The following is a 24,193-nucleotide window of genomic DNA, read 5'->3' as shown; positions in this document are numbered from 1 at the left end:
CTATGGGGGAACCAGACCTCATCATTTTGCTGAGACTGAGAAGAAATAAAGTGTAAATTGAGCAATATCCCAGCAAGCAGTTCCTCCTACCAATGCTGCTCTGAAAGACGAGGCAGTGGCACAGCATGTCACCTTCAGCCAGAAGCCCAGCTCACATTTCTTTTCCTGTAGAAACCTTGAAGCGTGCCATATTCCCAAAGGTGCTGACAGCCTGTAATAGTCCCACGCGCACTTTTTTTCCCAGTGATCCTGACACATACTGATTGTGCCAAGCGCACATAAACGCCCTTGAGAATGGGCACCAAGAGGCACGGAGGTAAGTCACCGGCACCACATTCAGCAGGAACAGGGCCTGCGGGACCTGCCCAAGTGCCCCGGCCTGCTGAACACACTCACTGATAGCATAAAATGCTTGACAACATCATAAAGCACAGGGGCCGGCTGGGGGTGGCCATCTTATCCTTCCGGAGGCTGGTGGGGCCCACGTGTCTGTAGCTGAAGACACAGCCCCTCGCACAAGCCAAGGAGCATGGGGCTGTGCAAGCCCACCCCCACATGGCTCCCAGGTCCTTGTGGGCCCCCTGCCGAGTCCCCTCCTCTCCTGGCACCCACCCAGAGCTCATCTGTGTGGAGAAGGATGGGTTTGTCAGAGCAGGCGGCCACCAGCAAGGCTCCAAGAGGCATGAAAGAAGGCAGTGGGATGCCACCATTGCACCTCAGCGTGAGTACTGGGTCCTCAGTGTGTGTTTGGGTACACCCGTGACCCTTTCTTGTGCCTCTGTGCATCCCTGGATTGCTGGATATCTCCTGGAGGGAAACCCAGACCCTTCAGCATCCATTTTGGGACACCTGTACCCTTTGGTTTGCTTTTCAGTGTACTCAGTCCCCACGAGTGCACCTTTTGGCACACCACTGCCCCCACACCGCTTGGCATCCATTTTGTCTTGGTGCATCACGTAACCCCTTGTTTTACAGATGCTCAGGTCTCCTGGGCCCCTTTTCAGGGATGCCCCAGAGCCCTTGAAGTGTCTTTTGTTGCATCCCCTACTCCTGGGACCGTCTTTGGATGTGCTCTTGACTTCTCATTGTGCCTTCTGAGGTTCTCCAAGGCTCTTGGTAGGCCTTATAGGGCACTCCTGGACCAGCGGGTGTGCATATTTGGGTACTCCAGACCTCTCAACTTAGACTTTTGGGACAATTTGGACCCTTAGTGCATCTTTTGGAGTGTTGTTGCCTACCCTGTGTGCCATCTTGGGTGCTCTGTCTTCCTCAGATTGCCTTTGGACACCTCCCAGAGCCCTGGGCATGCCTTTTGGTGTCTCTGGAACCCTGGGTGCATATTACAGCACTCACCAGCGCAATCTGTTTCTTTTCTCAGTGTGCCTTTCAGTTCATCTGAACCCCCTTGGTGTGCCTTTGGGACACCCTGAATGCCTCCATTTCTTCGTTAGGGTGTTCCAAGACCCCGTATGAGCCTTTTGAGGTGGCTCTGCACCCCTAGGTCTGCCTTTTACTGCTCCCCCAAGTCATGTCTGTGCCTTATGGGGTACCCTATCTTCTTTGTGTGCTTTCAGGGTACCTCTGGACTGTTGCAGGTGCCTTTTGGGACACCCCAGAGTCCTCAGTATCACTTTGGGTGGGCTCTAATAGACTCCCACAATGACATCCGATTTATTTCCTTATCCCTTAGTCCATACCCAGAGGCTCTAAACAGTGTCACCCCTGGCTGCAAGCTCCGTACAGCGCAGCCCCTCCATTACCTGCAGCATCAGCCCCCTGCCTTGCCTGTCCCTCTTGAAGATCCTGTAACCATCCAGCACAGCACAGCAGTCACTGGGCTCTTCCCACCAGGCTACACTTACACCAATGATGCCGTAGCTCTGGGACTGAGACAAGGCTTCTAGCCCCTCTTGTTTTTTCCTTGTGCTGCGTGCATTGGTGTAGCAACATTTCCAGCGTGCTCCAGTGTACCCAGCACCTCACAAAGCAGACTGAAGGATCTTGCTGGCACAGTCTCATGAGTTTATCACTGCTAAGCCTGTTTTTATCCCTTTCCCCTTCAAATCTAGCACCTTTCTCACCTAAGAAACTTGATTATGAGATTCAAAGGGACAAGAGACAGCTTTTATGCATTCAAATTGCGGCTACCCAGCTGAGCACCCACTGCCCACACCTGCTCTGCTGTGTGCAGGGAGAGGCAGGCACAAGGGAAAGGCCTCCCTTGCCCCTCTGTGGGCCCCAAGTCTTTCTGCTCCCCCATGCACGCTCAGATCCTCTTCATCCTCTTCAGAGATGTTCCATTTCCCTTCCTTGGGAGAACAGATCTCCTCTCTTCCCATTTGGGACTGCTTTTCTCCTTACCATGGTCCTCTGTGACAGCTCAGATCTCCTCCAGGCTGATTCACTTTTTCTGAGGACTTCCTCCCTCCTCCTTTGACAGCCTCAGTTCCCCCTCATGGGAATGGTAATTCTTACTTGTCCACTCTGTGCTCAGCTCCCCTCCATGCATGCTCAGATCTCTTCCATTCACACTTACATGTGTGCAGAACATCCCCCCCCAGCACGTGCTCTGATCCTTTCTGCTTCCCTCTTTGCATGCAGAGCCCCTGTACACCCACCTTCCTTTATCTTCCTGCTGTGCCCCTTCTGATTCCATCCCTCCATCCTCCAATGCCCTCCCTTCCTCCCAGTGCACCTCCAGCCTCAGCTCTGAGCACTCACATTTCATCCATTCTCCTCCCCAGGCTCATGCAAAACTAAATGGAGAAGTATGAGCATGCAAAAGGAGGAACAGATAGTACCTGAGCACAGACAGAGGGGAATGGAGAAAAGTGGACACACAGCAGAATGTAGGGGAATTTCTCCAAGTTTTATTTACAAAATTCATAGTTTTGGACTGGACAGGGAATTAGGGTTCAGGGGGGACATATGTCTCACTCCACATCTCTTCCTTTTTACTGAGTTTGTCTGCAAATTCCAGCCTCCCAGGTGGATGCATCCCAGGGGGATGTGGGATGACACACACACAGTTAGGGTTAGGTGAGTTGTTTTTTTTTTTAAAAAAAAAAAAAGATGTTGAATAATTTAGTTGAAAGATATCACAAAAATCACCAAGTAAGTCATTTGGCAAGTCTCCCTCCTGCAGTCCTTGTCACCTGATGGCAACAGGAGCCCAAATCCTTGCAGTCCAGTGAGGGTGTATTTTACAAACATCTCTCTCTGTTTAGAAGTTCTCAGAGCTGATGCTCTGACTCTCCTCCTGCAGCTGGGAGGCTGTGGTGTCTCCAGGCGAGGCTACGTTTAAGTACCCAATCTCAGAAGGCTGAGAGGGCGATAAGCAAAAGGACGAGTCTTGGCTTTCGGCTCCTCCTTCGGGCTTCAGGGTGCTGAGAGTGTCTGGCAGTTCTTGTGATGGGAAGCTGAAAACAAATTTCCTCTCAAATCATTCTGAAAACTCCAACTCTCTGCTACCTGCATAGCCCCAGTGCTCCTCCCAGCACTGCTGTGAGGCAGCACAGGGTCAATACAGTTTGCCTGGGCTAAGGCTCCAGCACTCTTCCTCCAGCATGTAGCTGACAGCCCGTTTCCCCCAGAGCATACTCTGACTTGTGACACTGTTCATCACCCACGTTAGCACCCAAAGGCCACAAGCAGGACCACTGTGCCAAGTCTCTAGCAGGCAAAGACTAGAGTCCTCTGCTTTCCCCATTAGTGTGCTCACCTCCTGCTTTTTGGGGTGGATTGGGGTATTCCTTGCTACGCCAGAAGCTGAGAAATAGCTCAGGCTCCCTCCTGCCCCCTTGCCCACTAGTCATGAAACTATCCTGGGACATGGGTCATACAGCTCCAGGCAGCAGCCGTCCTCTAAGCCTCATAACCTCTCATGTAAAAACACTTCTCCAAATTCACTGGGCACGAAGCTGACGATGTCACAGCAAGTGCTGGAATTTACACAGTCATGTGAGCCTCACTTCTAAATCCTGGTGTTTCCTGACATATTTTGAAAATTTTACTTCTCCATCCTATCAGTTTCATGGGGTCTTTTTAATACCATTTCCCTTGTAACTAGACAAAAAAAAAAGTGGTGGGGGGGGGGAAGTAAAAGAACCTTGGTGGTAAAAGCACAGAGTGGAGCATTTGTTTTGACTGCCAAAACGCCCAATTTCTGCATTGCCACATGCAAATTAAAATTATTTTCCTTCTTGTTTTACCCCACAATACCTGGTACGGGGAGATGGCAACACCTTACTCTGTAGCTGCCGTTCAGAGAAGTTAACACCCTTCAAGTCCTGGAATGATAAACAGAGACTTTCAAAGTAGGAGGTATGTATCAGATCCTCAGTTTCAACACACAGTCTGGGTCTTGAAAGTGCCCCCCACTTCACAGCTAGTTCCCCAACTCCACAGAGGTAATAATCTTATATTTGTTTTCTGGGTCTGAATCTAAACTAAAAACAAACAAACAAACAGTCCAGCTCAAAGAAACAGAAAGAAATGAAATGCAATGGAGCACATAGACAGCTATTTCTACCAGGTCCTGAAAGCACTTTGTTTCATTTGTAATCATTTGTTTCCGCATTGGGTTCCTTTTAAATTTCAAAATGTACCAATAAACTTCCATATCCACCTGTTTTATCTGGAGAGTTGTTGAAACAAAATCTTTGATTTTCCTGAATTTTTCCCATTTCTCCTCCATAAGTTTTTTTATTAATTTGTTCAATCCAGAGCTGAGTTTATAGGTAAGATGTACCTTTGTTCAGTTCAGTTTAGTCACTACTGTCAGTCAGCTTTGTCTGAGGTTTTCCTGGCTCACAGAAATAACATACCTAACTCCCTACCACAATGTTCTGGGTTATTCAGAATTTTAAAGCTAGCTTCAAAATGGCCAGGCCCCAATTACTGAAGTCTTTTAACAGCGCTAAAACTGAAACAGAGACAATGTGAACTTAGGGAGCTCTCTTCTGTGGGAAACACAGGTACCCACTCACCGACCTCACTTACTCTCTAGAGGTTTGCTGCCTACCAGGGGCTCGTATCAGGGTTGCTACCAAGAGACTACCGAGCCTTGGGCAGCCCACAGACTGCTATCGCCTGCTGTTGTTTCATCTGGGTACCAATGACTGTCGAGAGCAGTCCAAGGTGTATCAGGAAGGACTACGGAGCCCTTGGAGCAGCTTTAAGAGGCTCTGGAGTACTGGTGCTCCACTGTCCGATCCTACCAGTCAAAAGGCTTTGAAAGGAGCAGCTGCATCCAGCAGATCAATGCATGGGACTGGTACCGTAGCCAGGGATTTGGCTTTTTAGACCATGGGACTATCTTTGAGAAACCTGGTGTACTGGGGACAGATGGGGTCCATCTATTGGAGGTAAGAAAGAGCATCTTTGGTTACAGGCCTGCTAACTGGTGAAGAGGCCTTTGCACTGAAGTTACCAGTGGAGAGGAACCTCAATCCACTCAGCTCTTACTGGCTTGATGCCGGTGACAGCAATAGATGCTCGGAGCCAGGAAAGGGATCAGAGGTCTGTGGGATAACACTTGAAGAGCAGCACAAAGTAATTCCAGCCACTTCATCCAAAAAAACAGTTTCACTAGGGGCCCAACTTAAGAGCCTCTACACAAATGTATGCAGCATGGGAAATAAACACGGGGAACTGGAAGTTTTAGTTAAATCTCATGGCTGTATCACTGACCTCAGTGAGACACGGCATACCTGGGATGCTGGGATAGATGGTTACAGGCTCTGCAACACAGGGAGGCAGGGAAGGAGAGGAGATGGGGTAGCCATGTACACTAGGGAATGCCTTGACTGCATGGAGCTGGGCGATGGCAATAAAAAGGTTGAGTGTCTCTGTCTTAAGTGTCAGGGAAAAGGCCAATGAGACAGATATTATGGTGGGAGTCTGTTACAGAGCACCCAGTCAGGATGAAGAAGCAAATTAAACATTCAGTACGCTACTAGAAGTCTCACTAACCCTTGTTCTTGTGGGGGGGGGACTTCAACTTCCCAGACATCTACTGGAAATACAACACAGAAGAGCGGATACAGTCTAGAAGACTCCCAGACTGTGTGGAGGATAGTTTCTTGACACAAATGGTGAGTGAGCCAGCTAAGGAAGGTGCCCCACTTGTCTTGCTGTTTGCAAGGAGGGAAGCACTTGTGAGTGAAGGACTCTTGGAGACAGCGATCATGAAAGGATCCTTGATGAAGTAAGGGAGGCAGTTCTCAATTACTTCACAGTCACTGTGGCCAGGACAGCCACCGATCGCCAGTTCACCCACAAGACCCTCTCTGTTTTACCAACAACAAATCTAGGAGAGCACCTTTCCTAGTCGGCTCCCATAGTGCCCGTACCAAGTAGTTATCTCCAACATGCTTTAGAAACTTCCTGGAGCTGTCTGTATGCACTGTGTGGTATTCCCAGTTAACATCTGGCAAGCTGAAGTCACACAAAAGGATAAGAGCAAGTCTAGAGAAATCCCTTAATTCCCTACAGAACAATACACCTGTCCTATAGGCCATCCAGCCACGATGATGACAGACTCCCATGTCTGCATTATTTGCTTTTCCTGTAATCCTTACCCAGAGGATCTCAATCATGTCATCTCCAACTGCAAGCTGCATACAGTCCCACCCCTCCTTTACGTGCAGCATCAGCTCCTCACCTCGCCTGCCCTTGCTATGTCTCCTGAAGAGCCTAAAGCCATCCATCACAGCTCTCCAGTCACTGGACTCTTCCCACCAAGTCTCCCTTATGCCAATGATATCATAGGTGCGAGATTGAGCCAAAGCTTCCAGTTCTGTTCCTCATACAGCGTGCACTAGCATACAAATATTTCAAATACGCTTCAGTGTATTCAGCGAAAGCTCTGATCAGCACAATATTCCTCAAAGACTGTCATGCTGTCCCATAGCTTATCACTAGTGAGCCTGATTTTATCCCTCTTCCCCTTCAAACCTAGTTTAATGCTCTTTCACTCAGCCACACGAACTTGTAAGCAAAACTCTTTCCCCCCTTTAAGAAAGGTGAATCCTACCAGGCCCCAGGGGGCCTGGTGTCACGTAGACTACGGCATGATAAAAAAGCCAAATTCTGCCAGTGACACCAGCCTTGGAACCAGGTATGGATAAGCCAGGTCCGCCTGCTTATTTTGATTTAATTCCCTACAATTCAAAGAATAGAGGATAATTCTGCTGGCGCCCATGATCTCTTTACCAATATCTCAAACGATCCCAAAGGCTCTGAAGTCTCCTTTAATCACCCTTGGACTTCTCACCATAAATTTGTCGCTACCCACATGAAAAAGCAAGGGCAGATAATAACGAGTGCCATACCAGGCTTGGAGGTCAGCTACCCCTGAATCCCTCCTCAATGACAAAGCCATTGCAGTCTACTGCGGGCTTGGTGTCACTTCCCACCCAAAGCAGAAGATCGGTTCAACCCTTCCCTGGCACCTCAGCTGCAGCTTGGATACTGACCCACTCTCAGGACATCAGCTCCTGTAAGCTGTCTGCTCAGAGGGTCTCACCTCCGTGTTGGGAGCGTGGATGCTCCTCATGGCGCGCTGCGAGGTGGGCACGTGGCTGGAGAGCTGCAGTTTGCTCTCATGCAGCCCCATGTTCTCCTCATCCAGGATCTTCACTCTGGGCACGTTGTATACAAGGCATAAGTTATTTCCCATCCAGGCACACTGTGCTTTCAAAAGGGCATTTTCTTTTTCAAACTCAGACCCTTTTGCCTGCACAGCCTTCAGCTGCATGCCAAGGGCCTAACCAAATCCCACAGCAACGAAATCCCCAGCACTAGTGACTGAGGCATGATCCAGACAGAACAAGGATTTCTTCAGAGAAAGGAAAATAAAAACAAAGAAGTACTACGATGAGGCAGGTTTCCAGGGGCATCTCACCAAGACATCATTAGGAGCCTACCTGCTCTGCAGGGTGGCAATCGTAGACCTGGTGCTCCAAGGGGTCTCCTCTTGGTCAGTTATCTTCTGGAGGAGCCGTCTTCTTTCCTGGAGTAATTTCTCATTCTCAGTAGTGATCTGTGCAATCAGCACCTTTCCCTGAGTGTTGTCGCAGAAGGAAACAACAACCAGCAGTTACGCTTTGTTCTTCTCTATCCACTCAAAGTGTCTTACCAAAAGGATCACCATCAAGCATGTTATGTTCCCTAGGAGGGAAAGCCCTTGATGTGTTCTCTTACCTTTTCTACTTGGAGTTTTGACTCACTGAGCTCACTTTCAAGCTGCTTAATCCTGCTGTCCCTTTGTTTCACCTCATGGATGAACGTCTCTTTGGCTCTGCGGATCTTGTCTTTGTGGCGGAGCTGCATTTCATTATATTTCCTGAAGAGGCACAGAGACAAACTTAAGGCCATGAAATCTTTTTGTGTTCTGGGTCAAAAACAAGGCAGATGTTCTCTGTTTATTCAGGCTTTTCCAAGCAGCCATCTACCAAGCTCTACATGTATTTGGCTTCCCAGTTAAAGGCAGAATGAGCACACCAGCTCACTGGTAACCAGCAACACTGGGGTTAAATATTTTTCTTTCCTGAGACTTTCGATTGCTGCTCTCCCCTTGTATCCTGTCCATTTAGGCTGGAAAGACTTCCTTTTTTTTTTAATTAATTTTCCTTTCTGTCCCAATTGGAAAATATCATACAAGAGTCTCTATCAGATTAGGGACGTTTGCATACGTTTGATCAAAACTCATGAGAAAAACACTACTGGGCTTCAAATTAGTTCAAAAGTATTCTGATGGAAAAAAAAACAGCTCCATGAAGCCCCTCTGCACAGACCCTAAACAGCAGCACCCACAGCTCTCCCTAGACACCCCCTCATTTTGCACACTGCTTTAGCTGCCAAGGGGAACACAAAGTAGCAGCAGATGTGTGATGCATAACCTAATTGCATAAAAGGGCATCAGGTTAAGGCTAGTATCTCAGTGCTAAATGTCCTGAACAGGAGAGACACGAACGGCTACAGAACAGTGGTGGCGCGTGTGACCACCAGAGCAATTCCTGGGAAATTTGTCTTCATGTTCCCTGCTGCTTCAGTCCTTACCTGATGTACAGATCCTTCTGGTTCAAAAGACGGACTCCTTCCTCATAGAGAGCTTTGTTTTCCTCCTTCAGCAGTGAAAGTTGCTCTGAAAGCTTCTCTTTCTCCTTGTGACACTGGAGATGCTGGAAGAGTTATTTTTTATTTGTGTGTCCTCAGCTACAGCAGCCCTCTGCCTCCTTTTCAGTCTGGTCTCTCTTGCAGTCTGTCATTAATCCTCACGTTCCCCGTGACAGATTAATATCCATCCATCCTGCTTCCCAACCTCCCTGCAGCCAAAGCCACTGCCTCCTCCTGCATCAGGTTTACGTGGTAAGGCTTTGGTAGCAACAGGACAGTGGGGTGGCCTTTCTCTGACACGGGGCAGCTGCTGGGCTGTGCTCACAAAGGCCAGTTCCAGACAGCTCCAAAAGGGACCTGCCACTGCCCAAAGCCCACCTGATGAGCAACATTGGTTGTGCCTCTGGGAGACCACATCGGAGAAAGGGAAAAAACTGCTGTGCAACAGCAGCTGGGAGAGAGAACAACAGAGAGAAACAGAGAGCGAGAAAGCAGTGTGGTGTTCAGCTGCCCATCGGGGTGAAACCACCACACCTCCCCAAAAAGAAGGTGGAATATGAACTTCTGTGCTGCTGGGGGACCACAGGCTTCAACAGGGCAGAGGGAGACAATGCATCCTGCCAGACAGTGAACCATACCAAAATTTTCCTGTGAAAATCTCCATGCTTCATGAGAAAATGGGATGGCCTTTTCCAATCTCTCTTCAAGCCCTCCTTCCCTGCCCTCACAGTTGCATCCCCGGGAAACCTACTCAAGATGGGATGGTGCTTTTCCTCCAAGTTCCTTTTTTAAGTCAGTGGGATCTGTAATTGCTCAGCACTTGGCTGGATTTGGCCATATTTCACCAGTTCCCATACACAGATTTCATACTGGAATGGTCCCATTTACCCACACAAATTGCTCCCTAGAGTTCAGTCTGCCCTGGAGCCAGCCACCAGTACAGCATCACCTTGGGTGATGAGGACGTGTCCGTGCTGCAGCTCACCTCACTCGAATCAGTTTTCCTCTCATCTTCTAGGGCATGCAGAGTCTTGGCCTGCAGCTCCACATGCATCTTGGCCAGTGATGCCTCTGTCTCATGCGAATGCCGGAGCTGCTGCCGCAGCTCCTCCACCTGCTGCTCCAGGAGCTTCCTAAAAGCACGTCGGTGTGACAGTGAGACACGGACACAGAGGCCAGCCTATGGTGTGCCACCATGAATTGAAGGCCGGCTGTGGTCTAAAAACAACATCGTGCCTGCATCCACACCTGCCCTGGACAACTCTGAGGGTAGGTAGAAAGAAACGAGCACATCCCAGGTGTCCCCATGTCCTAGTGCCCTGCAAAACGGTGACTGTCCTATCTGGGAATGTCAAACCCAGTGTGAACACAGCTGTGCTGGGACACTGCAGGAACAGCTGCTGGCATCTAGAGGATAAACAATCACTGAATCAAAATCAGTGGGCTGGCTGGAAAGGAACATGCACCTTTTGAGGCAGCTGAAGTCTCCACAAATGTTTTAATTTTTTTTTAGGGGATTCTGTCTGGCACGGACACTTGGAGAGTGTCTACCACAGACACAAAAGAAGAGATGGGAGGCAAAAATCAGCAACTCTGTGAGCCCACGTAGGGCCAGGCATGGAGCTGCAGAAGGTAGCTGGGAGCACAGAAGCATTTGCTGGCTGGCACACACCTCTTCTCCACTCACAGCACAGTTCTTACCCAGCTCTGGGTACCTTTTCAGCAGCTCCTCACGGAGTTCTTGCTGTACTCGAGCTTCGTTTTCTCGAGCCTCCTTCAATTCCTCCTCCAGGAGTTTCTTGTCTGAAACACGGGTCTCTGCCAGCAGGAGCTGGTGTTGTGAATCCTTCAACTTCTGATGGAGCTTTGAGATCTCAGATTAAAATGGGACATGGATTAAATTTTCTGAATTTAACAAGCCAGTACTTGGACCCAAAATGAATAATAAAATATTTTTAAATGGCTATCACTTAGTTTGGATCAGATACTATGTCATGAATTAGCAACATGTTTTTATTTTTATTTTTATTTTTACACTTAAATCAATCCTGTACCCTTCAAAAACAAATCCAAAGATTAGTCAGGAACACAGAAGAATTGATGCTATAGAAAATACAAGCTTTTGTAACTCACTAGACTGTGAACAGCAGCAAGGGTCCTCTGTGAGGACATGATCCAGATTCCCTACATCTGCCAGCCCCACTACAAGTATTCTCAGATACCGAACTTTAGAGTCAGGAGTTAAGGCATCCAATTTGCTTTCTATTGTCTTAATTATGCGTCCACTATTAACCAATATGTCTCTTAAAATACTCAGCCAACCTCCCAGGTGATCTCAAACTAGTAAAATAGACTTCAGGGAGCTGATTTGTGAGCTGCTAGTGCTTCTTTTTCTGAACTGCAGCTACATAAAACTGCTAAAAATATACCTAATATACCTAAAATATACCTAAGACATTAACTTAGTCCATGTTGATGAGTTACCTGTTTTTGTGCTTCATACACTTTGGACTTCTCCTGTGTAAGTTTCTCTTGCAGGCTGCTCTGCAATTTATCAGCATGGGAGCATTTCAAGAGCTCTTGTTCAAGTTCTTTGACCTTCTGTTGACTTTTTTCCAACTGTGCTGAGAGAGAGGAGCATGTTTCAGTTGTGTCTGAGAGCTTTGCCCGAGCTTGCTTCAGTTCAACTTTGACCTGAGTTTCAAAAGAAGAAATCAAGTCTGAACTTCTATATATATTATCTGAAATGTCTGGATCAAGAACAGGGAAACAGGATTACCAGACACTGAAAAAGAATAAAAGAATAAATACAGGGACCAAGTACACCATATTTATTTGGAGGACGTGCAATTCCATGGAGCTGAGGCAGAGGATGCTTGACAGCATCAGCTACTGCATGGTCAGAACATTTCTTGGGCAAAAACTGGAGAGAGACCAAGACATTCATAGACTCAAATAGTCACTAGTGCTAACAAGAACACAAATGAGACCCAGTTTTTTCAAATCATCACTTCAGACCTCCCATAGCTTGTAAAATGATCACAGAATCATTAAGGTTGGAAAAGACCTCCAAGATCATCTGGTCCAACCATCCCCTACCACCAAGGTCACCCACTAAACCATTCCCTAAGCACCACCTCCAACCCTTCCTTAAGTAACCCCAGGGACAGTGACTTCACCACCTCCCTGGGCAACCCCTTCCAATGCCTGGCTATTCTTTCTGAGAAGGAATTTATCCTAATTTCCAACCTAAACCTCCCCTGGTGCAACTTGAGGCCATTCCCTCTAGTCCTATCACTGGTTTCCTGTGAGAAGAGGCCAACCCCGAGCTCCCCACACCTTCCCCTCAGGCAGTTGCAGAGAGCAATAAGGTTCCCCCTGAGCCTCCTCTTCTCCAAACCAAACGCCCCCAGTTCCCTCAGCCACTCCTCACAGGACTTGTGTTCCGGGCCCTTCACCAGCTCCGTAGCCCTTCTCTGGACACGGTCCAGGGCCTCGATGTTCTTCTTCTAGTGAGGGGCCCAAAGCTGAACACAGTACTCGAGGTGCGGCCTCACCAGAGCAGAGTTCAGGGGGACGATCCCCTCCCTGGCCCTGCTGGCTGCACTACTCCTGACACAAGCCAAGAGGCCGCTGGCTTTCTTGGCCACATGGGCACACTGCTGGCTCACGTTCAGGTGAGCATCGACCAACACCCCCAGGTCCTTTTCCTCTGCACAGCTTACCAGCCACTCTGCCCCAAGCCTGTAATGCTACATGGGGTTCTTGTGGCCAAAGTGCAGGACCCAGCACTTGACCATGTTGAACCTCATCCCATTGGCCTCTGCCCATCGACCCAACCTGCCCAGGTCCCTCTGCAGGGCCTACCAACCCTCCAGCAGATTGACACTTCCACCCCAACCTGGTGTCATCTGCAAACTTACTGAGGGTGCACTCAATTTCCTCATCCAAGTAATCAATAAAGATATTAACAAGGACAGACCCCAACACCAACCTCTGGGGAACACCACTGGTGACCAGCTGGATTTTACCCCGTTCACCACCACTCTCTGGGCCTGGCCGCCCAGCCAGTTTTTAACCCAGCAGAGTGTACCTGTCCCAGCCATGGGCTGCCATCTTCTCCAGGAAAATATTGTGGGAAACCACGCCAAAGGCCTTGCTGAAGTCTAGGCAGACTATGTCAACAGCCTTTCCCTCATCCACCAGGAGGGTCACCTGGTCACAGAAGGAGATGAGGTTGGTCAGGCAGGACTTGCTTTTCATGAACCCATGCTGGATAGGCCTGATCCCCACATTGTCTTGCACATGTTGTGTGACTGCATTCAAGATGACCTGTTCCACCACCTTTCCTGGCACTGAGGTGATGTTTTCCTCAAGCAGTTATCCCTGCTCTGTTCCTACCTTGGTGCATTCCTGCTGGAGCAACAGATTTTGCTTTTGTAAGTCGACATTTTTCTCCCTTTCATATCTCAGCTCCCTCTCAGCTGAGCTGCACAAATTCTGAACTCGACGCAAGTCCTGCCGCAGCTGCTGCACTTTCACCTCCTGCTGTTGGAATCTCTCTTCAGACATACTCTGCAGGAACAGCAAAACAAAGGTCATGGGAGAAGTGATTTAAAGGAAGGATAAAGACTGGTAATTAAGAAAGGTGAGGATTGCAAAGGTATGCCAGTAGACTTTATGGGCATTTAAGTAGGAAAAGGGGTACAGTATTTCTTTTGATTCCCATCCAAGCAGGTCACTGCCCCAACACCATAAATTGTGTCCTACCCTGTCCATCTTCACGGAGAAGCTTATACAACTCTAGAGGTTGAAGGGGAAGATGCAATAACCTGGATCATGCAAGAAATCCCCATTAAAGCTAACCTAGCAAACTAAAGAAAAACAACGCAGGTTGCTCTTAACTCAGATATCTGTTGCTGAGCTGTTTTCTGATGGTATTGCAGAGTTTTGTGACAGTCTTGCTAAGCACGAGTGGTGCACCCAGACACAACTTCCAGAGGTAGGAGGAACAAAGTGGGTCCTGCAGCAGTGCAGGACACTGACACAGTGTAACAGCAGCCTGGACACCTTGGAGTGGTCACCCACTTCTGTCACAGGCAAACAGGTTTACAATAGCTTTCAGAAAATGATTGAGCTCTTCGGTCCCCCATCTTCTTGAAAGTGCACTGTACACAGATTAGAAGCTCTTCCTATGTTTGGTGTATCAAAATCCTTCTTCTTCCCAGCACCAATTTCAGCCATCTGTTGATCTGCATTCTTGCCTTGCAGCTTCACCTTCTGTTCTTGGGACCAGGTGAAGTCCCCTGAAGATCAAGCTTACATTCTCAATAAATGTCCAGCTGTGTGGGAACCCTTTGTTTGGTGCTCTTGGATCTGGCAACGTCATTTGTTCCCAGATGTTCCCCCAACAGGGATTTGTTCTCACCTTATCCCGTTAGGATCCTTTTCTGTATCCCCTCTATACCTCTTACCTTGCTCTAGCAGACAGTACACTTTTCTGGTCTGCTCTAACTGTACAGATGTGATGCATCTTGGTATCAAGCGCAGCTCTGATCCTCTTTTGCACTCCCACTCCTGCCTGCAGGCCCTCCTGTCCTCTCTTCGCTTCCAAACTCCCACACATAATCCTTGCTTATCTTAAAACTCCCCAGCCTGGGTTTCTTCATCATTTCTTCTTCTTGATAGGGCTAGCTGCTCTTCCTCTCCTTTTTTAGCTCTTGTAGTAAGACAGGTGAACAACTTGCATTTAAAGCAGATAAACACAGCAGCAAACACAGCCCTTGCCTGCTGCCTGGTAGAGCAATTGGCAAGCAGTAACCGAGGCTGCAGCAAAATCCAGGGACTTGTGAGCTGCCACTTTGAGTCAGCAGTTGATGAGTTCAGGCACAGCAGTACAAAAGCAGAAAACCCCAAGGGCAGTGGAATAGTTTCTGATGGTCTTGTAAGGGCAAGACCATTATGGGAACAGAAAGCCAGCTCTGTTGCTCACACTCCAAAAGGGAGTTAAGAAAGAGCTCTAAAAAAGTCAAAAATATTATCTGAGGACTCTATAACTTATTTCTTTCACCTGCAGTAAGGGAGCCATTTAGTTTATCCAAGTTCTCATTATGTCCAAAAACATGACAGAAGGAAATCATTACATTTACTCATTCCCAAGCATTTTTCCCAATGAAATCAGCCTGCCTCTCATCTCCTGCTGTAGTGTGTTAACACTACAGCACTGCAAGAACTGGCTGATGCTGGAGATGTCAAAGATTGCAAAACTGTCCATACCTGTTTAATGCTCCCATTTAAGCTGCCTGCAGAGCTCTGTGACACAAGAAACCTGTTGTCTCCATGGACCATGCCTTGATTCATCCTCAAAGTCTCTTCAGCTGTGCTGTCAAGCTGCTCCCTGGTAGTCAGGATATCTTGCTTTAGCTTGGCAATTTCTTCCAATAACAACTGTTTTTCTTCATTGTTCTCCTTTAGCTGCTTTTCTAGCTCCTCTCTCTTCTTGTTGCTTTCTAGTAATTCAGAACTTGAAGAAGAAATAGTAAATCAAAGAGATAACTATACACATCCATGGGAAATCACTCTCTGAACAGAAAACTAGGGATATGAGAGTCCGGTGAAATCCCAGGGATTTTCATCCTGGGGACTAGCAGTTCTGGGCAAGGTTCAGTCTCCCACGGACACTGATCCACAAAACAATGTGTATCCAAAGGATCAGCTCCCAGTCATTAGTTACTAGTTTAACTGCTATGCAAAGAAACACTCGCATGGGCCCATGTGAACCGTTCTGCACCAACAAGCAGCACCAGAGCACTCACACAGTGCCTTGCTGCATGGAAGTAGGGGCTCAGCTCTCCCCATCAGCTGTCTGATTTATCCTGATCCAAACTATATGACCTTACAAGCTAATGTACCTGTCTTATCCCGATTTTTACTTTATCTCAGTACTGAGCTAGCCAGGTAATTGAGAGCTGACTATAACCATACTGGACTTAATCCATACTTTTACTTATTAATGAAAGTTTGAGCATGGATGCTCTAACTTCAAATTTGTACTGGTCTACCGAAAAAGGGGAGTGAAGGAACACCTCTGACATCTGCTGAAACCTGTTCTTCAAGGATCACTGAAATTCAGAGCAGGATGTACAACATAAGCTGTTGGCAGTGGTTAGGCCCAAGAAGCCTTAACCCATGATGGGAACTCTTTGGGACCATATTAGTCCAAATGCTACCTAACTCAAAGAGAAAAAGCCCACTGCCAAAGAATAGCTCTCATTTACGCTGTTCAGAATGTGGAGCAGGTGCAGAAAAAAAAAAAAAAAAGGCTTACTGCTGATTGATCATGATATCACTAATGCTTATTCAGCAAAAATCCCTACAGAGAGCTGATTACCTTATACCTTAGAGGAAGGCACAAACTGCTGTGCCCATTCTTGCCAGAAGAAACACTACGTGGATTTTGAAAAGACTAAACAATTAATCATCAAAGATAAATGGCAGAAAGTACCACAGGCCTTTTTAAGGTTTACCGTACAAGTTCTTGTTCATCTGTCAAGTTTTGGATCTGCTCTTCCAAAAATACTACTTTAGCCATCTGCTCTTCATGTGTCTTTTCATCTGTACATAAATCTTCATGTTGCTGCTCAGGTTTGTTAATCTGCTCACTTTCTTGTACAAGTTCAGAGGCCTGCAAGGTCAGAAACACCATGACTTTCATTTTCTTCACTCTCATTGAAATATTCCGAACAGTGTAACACAGCCCGGGGACTCCATCAAGCAAAGGTCTGTTATTCTGCAGCTGAATTATTGTAGCTTGATCCCTGAAGATATATATATAAGTTTTCCATCATGGGAGGCAGCTGTGTGTAAACTATCACCAAATCACAGTTCTTTATTTGATTTCATCCTTCTGTTGGCCATCTGTAGTTCTCAGTGCTTTACATCACGTGCCACATTTCTTTACAAAACTAGCAACTCTTGGAAAATCAGAGAGAGCATCCTCCAACCAAAGCCAAACCAAATCAACTTTCTGTGGATGGCTGCTCTCCTCTTTCAGTGTCACCTATGCCTTAACATGGCAATGGCAGACCCAAACCCAAAGCCTGAGACACAGAGCAAACACACACAGAAAATAAAAGGGATGAAAAAGAAAAGAAGGGATGAGGAATGCGTAAGAACATGGGAACTCCCAAACTGGATTGGAACCAGAATCTGCCTAGCCTAGTATTTGCTTCTAAGCAGTGGTGAAACCAAATCCTTCAAAGGAAAATGCTGTTAAACCCAGAGTTATTACTCTGTTTCGTAAAATTTGTGGTTTTGTTGTTGTTTGTTTGTTTAAATCAATAGCTCTTTTTAAGTATATACCAGCACAAATATTTTAATTCCAGGTCTTCTTATCCACCCTCAGATGTGTTTGTTTATACTGAACAATGCAGACAAGCAGCTTCTATCTGCAGCAGACACTAGAAGGATGGTGATTCCTTTACATTTCTCACCTTTGTATCTAACAAAGCATTATCTTTTTGTAGCTTCTCATGGAATACGTTAAAGAAATCCCTGTTTGCTGACAATCTTTGCAGACTCTGGAAGCCATTATAATGGCTTCTATGCTCTGGTTTTGAGTCAGGCAACCCGTGTTAAAGAAAGCAGTTAGCAATGAAATACCTCTAACTATAAGCTCAGAGAAAGCTTTCTCCTCTCAAATGTCCAGAAATCTCTTAAAAACAAGAAAAAGGTTCCAACAAATGCAAACAGCTCTGTGTATAGCATTGGCCCATGGCACATCACATACATAGTCGTTATTAAAAGCTACAAGGACTAAAATAATTAGTTTGAATTTACTAGGCCCTTTCTATGTTTTGGACATCCCAACAAACAACATTGAACAACCTCAAATCTTGATCTCCAGGTGCATATTACTCACAACAGCCCACTAAATTCATGCCAGGCTCACTTCCAGCACTCTGTTGGAAGATATTTTGTCCCGGTATAGCCACTTTAACAAACGGGAACGAATGCATTTGTGAAGTCAATGATCCTACCAAACACATGCAAGTCCTCTATTTCCAAGATGATTACAGCCCTCCAGCCTAACACAGGCCACTGGATTTCATCTCATGATCCCTTTAATGGAGAAATAGCCTGCTCTGCAGCTTAAGCAAAACCACCAGCCAACAGGTGGCTGAATAACAAACAAATTCACAGGTATGTACAATTTCAATTAAAAGGTCCCTGGGCTATGAGTAGATTAAACTATTGGGGTGCAGAGGTTAGAGTGACCTCTCCTGTTCTTCCCATCATCTCCAAATCAGATGAATCCTTTTTTTATATCTTATTTATAGACTGACCTAGCCACTTCCTAACCTGCTTTTCCACAAAGCCTGGTCTGCAACATGAGCTTTCCAATGTGAATTTGTTGTCTAAGTTCTACAAAAGACCCGCCCTCTAGATGACACCATTCCTCCAGCAAGACTTTGGTATGCATGCAATTACACCAACAGTTCAGACCCTCCCTGGTTTTTACTTATGTTTAAGGAAGCAATATGACTTACAGCTTTTAATTAAAATACTCAATCTGAAAACTCTTTCTCTGTCCTCTACAGAAGAGGGCTTTGGCTATAGACTTTGAATTACTGTTTTGTTATTAGATTCACTGAAAGGAAAAATATGTTACGGAGTTAGAGACAGTTCCATTAAAACAGTTAGATTTAAAACCATCTGCCAAATAAGCTTTGGAACTGGCTGGACTAGAGAAATGAGTCAACAGAATTCCACGCAACACCCTTGGAGGGCAACTGTTATGTTTTATGGAGTCACAAAGGCAACTGTCTCCTGCAGGGAGTCACACTGTAGGAACTATGTGCAGATTCTCCTGAAAGAGCAGAGCCTTTTGAAAAATTTTCCACTTCTCAAACTACAAAATACACAGTTCCTGGAAGAACAGCACAATCCTGTAGTTGATGCACATCTGACTGCCCAGTACCTTCTTCTCAGCCTTCAGATCTTCCCGCAACAGTTCAAGTTCAGATGCAAGTTGTTTTCTCCATTCTCTCCGCTCTCCCAGCTGACTTCCCAACTTTTCTATTGTTTCCTGACAGCTTTCCAGCATCTGGAACAAGCAAGATTAAGAATGACTTCCACAGCATCCTTTATTCTAAAAAAAAGAGAAATAAATTGCAGAAAATAAGTCTTCCAGAAAGATGAGACTGGGAAAAATCGTCCTGCTGGCAACATTCGAGAGCTCCTACACCTTTTATCTAGAGTTGGCTAGACACCTCTGGAGCATTCACCTGACCCAAGGTACCTGAGCAAGCTGATCTCCCCCACGCTATAAGCTCTGTCTTCTCCCACAAAAGAAACCTGACAAGTAACAAACTCCAGCTGTCTGACTAGCATCATCTGACCAGAAAGTAACAAACAGACAGCAAAACCAGCCCAAAACTAGCTGCGAATCAGCCTCATGGCAAGCATACCTATATGCTACACTGGTTTCACTAATCGCTAAATAATGGTCAAGCAGAACTTCAGATCTTGACGTTCCTCTACACGTGTAAACCTTTCACCCTCACAGGGAAGGCAACATTCTCCTCAGCTTGCAGTGCTGAAAGCAAGACAATCTCTTAAGAGAGCATTCAAAGAAATGAGCTATCACAGAGATAATGTGGGCATGTTGGATGTCTTTGGAGGAAAACAGCTATCTGCCTCGCATGAGCTGATGGAATACAAATTCTCAGAAGATGACAAAGAGCATTCACATGAGATGCTCATTTAATACATTTCTAAACAAATGAATGTATTTCCCAAGGAAAACCTCTTACCTCTTGCATCTCCTGTGCTCCATCAGACGACGCCTGCTCTTCCCCACTCATCTCAACTTTGTTCTTCTGCACTTCAAGTAACTCTGTCTCTAAACTCATGATCTTAACATACACAAACCATAAGTTAAAACCAAACCAGTACCCGCAACTAGTAGTGAATTTGCTCCTTGTGCAGCAGTTACAGAATAAACCCTGTGCTCGAAAGTGAGGACTGGGGGGGGACGTGGGTAGCTGCCAACACAGGCTAGCTACAGCTCACGTCTTTCATCCTGCTGCTTCAAAGGCTGAACAGGTCATCCAGGGCCAAGTAGGCAAATGAAAGAACCCTGCTTCACAAAAGAAGAGAAACAACCCAGATACGTGGTTAAAATTCAAGGCCTCTAAAGCTTGTGGGCCTTCTACATGTTGCTCTCAGCACACAGGACGCCACGAGACCCTACACAAAGGCACCCTTGACTAACACCATGGACCATCCTCCTTTCCCACAGTCTCATGGTGCTCAGGTAGAAGTGCCCAATCCCCACAGCTGATCTCATCCAAGCAGACCTTGGACCCAGTCCCTGGACCAGTCCTAGTCCCTCCACCACCCAGAGGAGGTTGTGACTCCCTCCTGCAAGGCTCCAAGGGCTCTGGACACTGACGTGTACTCTTCTCCTGGCAGACAAGAGGCGTCTGGACAAAGATGCTCTCCGAGTTTGCCCCTCCACCAGAGGAGTCTTCCAGTGCAGGGGCCCTGGTGGCAATTATTATCAGTCCTGCTGTTTTAAAGGGTTTATCTGAGCTAGATAGTCAAATTTCCACAGTCCAATTTCCCCTCCTGATTATGGTTCTTGCAGACCCTTTTGAAAAATGGGAGTCTTGGCGCTAATGGCCCAGGTCTGCCCCACTGCTAGCCAGCACAGCAATCAGCAGCCTTTCCTTGCAGCTTTCTTACACTTGGGGGAAAAAAAAAATTGTGCTGATTTTCCTGTTTCTAAACCACCAAGCTGGCCTCCCCATTGAACAGGCTGGACTTTCATGAGGCTGCAGAGCAAGTGGAAGTGGATGAAGTCCAGCTCCAGGGACCGGCCTCAGTATTCATCTGTCCACCACATACACACACCATAACATACAAAGAACATGCACCTGCTCCACAGCACGTTCATGGGCTGTATGTCTCTCTCTTTCTCCTTTCTCTGCATATATTCAGATACCATTTTTCATTCCTTTTCAATGGGAAGCCAAAAGGAAGTGCCAAGTCTCTGCAAAACTCAGTTCTTTTTCAGTGATTACAAAGCAGCATGTCAAAGCTCAAGAGAGCTTTGCTTCCACTGACAGGCTTCAGGCACAAGATGGCTCTGTTGAAGCTCCCAGCAAGGAACAATCTCTAACAGTGGGCAGCTGATTATTGTTTTCTAAGATACATATTACCAAACCAGGTGTTAAATGCACATTCGTAGAGTGAAACACCCAGGCCTCTGACAGAAACCTGCTTTCTCTTCCGTGACCAGATGACAGTTTGTGGTTTAGCAAGACTTTGGAGCTGTGGAAGGAATCTCAGGAACAAAACAAACTTCCCCTCCCTAGCTCCCAATCAATCTTTGCTTAGGAAGCTGATACCCAGCTATGCATTTCCATTATTTTGCTTATTTTTTCCCCAAGCCATTAAGTTTTAAGCATTTAAGCTGGGCAGGTAAGTCCCATGCAAGTGGCAGAACAATACCACATTGTATCCTGGTGTCCTCGTTCTGTGTCAGTGGCCTAACCAGCCAGGACTTTTGTAGGCTTGCCAAAACAGAAAAGACTCCCAGGTCCTTTTCACACAGTGCAGCCTGGCAAACACCCAGGGGCACTGCTTTCTCCAGGCTCCAGCACACATGCCTCTGTGCAGTTCTTCCCTCATTACAGCCAAGGTATCCAAAAGCCACTCAGAGCTGAAGGATGCAGCTTTGCATCCTCCATCTGAGCAGAGGCTGGATCTAGCCAAGGTTTAACCCCCTCCTCTTCCATCCCACAGTCTGTCTCACCTGTGTCTCCACTGCCCTTTTCAGCTCCTTTTTGTACCCAGCAGAACGCAGCTCCAAGCTCACACCAGCCAAAATGCTTTGCATCTCCTTGACTACTTGGTGCCCCCCGCTGCGCTCGCTCTGCATTCCCAAGAATTCTTTTAACAACAGACTGAGGGAAGAAGGGATTTCCCCAAACTGCAAATGCATTTTGTTTGATTTGTGGAGAGTTGATTTATTCTATTTCAGTGAGAAAAGTGAGAAACATTTGTGCTGAACAAATGCTCCATTCAATTTAAATAAAAGCCTTGTCAAGGTGGACAGACCTGCTGCCATTCCCATCACGGTCGGTGTCTTCCCTCGGCTCCTCAGCTATACCTTTCTAAACATGACATCTGCTGGGGTCTTTCAGGAGATATTTGAACACACCTTCAGTCTGTTTTACTGTCATTACACAATTTTCCCTTACAGCTAGAGGTTACTTCAAAGGAATACAAGATAAATTCCTTGTAATGATTCATCTTGGAGATGTGTGGCTGCTTGCCCACTCACATGGGAAATACCTTCACACTTGTACCACCTCCTACATTGCAGTGTAACACAACAGCAAGTGTGTGGATATGTCGAAGCGCCACTCCTGACTCAAAAACCTGTGTCCTTCCTTCTCACCTCAGAAATCCAAGGTTCTCTTGGGACACCATGGACTGGTCCTGCTGCCTGGCAGCTTCAGAACATCTCTTACCCACAGACAGATGGGAGAGGGCTACGCAGCCCAAGGAAGAACCCTTGGCCAGGTAGCAAGGCCTTGAGCTGGCCAAAGGAAGAGATCTCCTCCACCAGCCTCTTTGGAGGAAAAGCTGCCAACCCACCTAGAAGCAAAAACAGCTCCTGGCTCACTCTGTTCTTTTTGCCTAGAAATTAGCAGAGAGGACCTGTCCTAAGACCTGTTTGACTGCCCTGTCTGTAGCAGACCACATGTCCTGGCAGCAACATTGTGCAAATGCTGCAGACAGCATCTCCTTTGGGGCAAGCAGTTACTAAGCGGTCAGAAAGCACAGGTGTTCCTCACAAAGCTACCTCCAGGAGGATGGAATGTCCCTAATCAAATCAGAGCTAAAGAGCACCCTGACAAAGGTGGCATCAGAAGTCAAAAAGTGCAGCGTTTCATCACCAGCATGCTTAACCAGTGACCTTTCCTGGGTTCAGGTGGCACCACTGCCCCACAGGGACCACATTCTCTGCTGGACAGGTCTGGAGAAGAGAGAGGGACTGAAGTTAAAGTGAACTTGCTCTTCAGCAGGAACTGCAGAAGCAGAAACAACCATCCGAGGTGGAAAAGCAATTCCTAAAGGAGACCGATGCAAAAGTCTGACAGGAGCACTGATGCTACCTAGGACAGCTTCTTGGGGGAAATAAATGCTTCCAAACTACAAGAGGCTCAAAAGAAATAGCTCCAGAGAAAAATGAGGCAATTCAAACTTGAACTACAAAGGCTTTGCTTCCGCTCAGAGAAGAAACCAATGCTAGTACAGTCCACATGTTCAGAAAAGGCTGTTTGTGAAGGGAGCATTGACTGGTCTTGTGGATCCAGGATGTAAGTTGGTTACTTAACAGTTCTTGTGCAAGCATGAAAAAGGGGAGTAGAAGCTGGAAAAGACCACGTTGCTGTACCTCCACAGGGGGAATCTATACCTCCAAGCAAGAGTCATTTACTCACTGCTATAATTATTTTTTCTCCCACTTTTCTGAAACTGGCAGATTTTGCTAGTTGTACTTCTTGTCAAACTAAACAAAGAAGCATGCAGCTTTAGGTCAAGCAACATTTTATTTTACCAATGAATATGCAGAGAGAAAAGCAGCTAGAATTAAACAAAACCAAACAGCATTTCTTCCATTCCTTACTTACTTTCCAGTGAAGTCCCTCCACTTCACTCTCAAACTGTTCCTTTTCCTGCTTTGTTTGGATCTGTGTCTCTCCCAGAACTGATTCCAGCTCTTCGTTGTGCTCAACCAAATCCTCGTGCTCCTGCTCAAGATTTTGCAGCTTGTGAAGGAGCTGTGAATTCCTGCCCTCAATGTTTTCAATCACCTCCCGGCACCTGCACACCAAAGACCAGTATCACTGAGGCTGAAACTGCTATGTGAACACATCAGCACACAGACAAATCACTTACCTCTTGACAAACCACCAAGCAAGGAAGACCCAATGTGTTTTCCACTGTGTGATATCTATCCTGCTAATTCTGAGTCTCAGACCCAGCATGACCTGTCCCT

General features: G+C 46.7%; 1 protein-coding gene across 1 annotated transcript in view; it reads right to left on the bottom strand.

The window, feature by feature from the left end:
• Positions 1-2,850: 2,850 nt before the first annotated feature.
• The window catches only part of CCDC30 (coiled-coil domain containing 30), a 39,907-nt gene continuing 18,564 nt past the window's right edge, over positions 2,851-24,193 (bottom strand). Inside the window, exons 7-21 of the mRNA XM_038166540.2 lie at positions 23,826-24,018; positions 19,935-20,036; positions 19,100-19,225; positions 16,647-16,804; positions 15,397-15,643; positions 13,522-13,695; positions 11,605-11,739; positions 10,836-10,993; positions 10,106-10,253; positions 9,064-9,185; positions 8,206-8,347; positions 7,929-8,065; positions 7,529-7,643; positions 4,222-4,289; positions 2,851-3,419 (exon numbers count right to left, since the gene is read on the bottom strand). Of these exons, the coding sequence (XP_038022468.1) occupies positions 3,224-3,419; positions 4,222-4,289; positions 7,529-7,643; positions 7,929-8,065; positions 8,206-8,347; positions 9,064-9,185; positions 10,106-10,253; positions 10,836-10,993; positions 11,605-11,739; positions 13,522-13,695; positions 15,397-15,643; positions 16,647-16,804; positions 19,100-19,225; positions 19,935-20,036; positions 23,826-24,018 (2,221 nt within the window). The 3' untranslated portion in view covers positions 2,851-3,223. The remainder of the gene's footprint in view (positions 3,420-4,221; positions 4,290-7,528; positions 7,644-7,928; positions 8,066-8,205; positions 8,348-9,063; positions 9,186-10,105; positions 10,254-10,835; positions 10,994-11,604; positions 11,740-13,521; positions 13,696-15,396; positions 15,644-16,646; positions 16,805-19,099; positions 19,226-19,934; positions 20,037-23,825; positions 24,019-24,193) is intronic.

This window comes from Anas platyrhynchos, chromosome 22, assembly GCF_047663525.1.
Source record: "Anas platyrhynchos isolate ZD024472 breed Pekin duck chromosome 22, IASCAAS_PekinDuck_T2T, whole genome shotgun sequence".
NCBI classification, from domain to species: Eukaryota; Metazoa; Chordata; class Aves; order Anseriformes; family Anatidae; genus Anas; species Anas platyrhynchos.
This window is presented reverse-complemented; position numbering and strand designations above follow the sequence as displayed.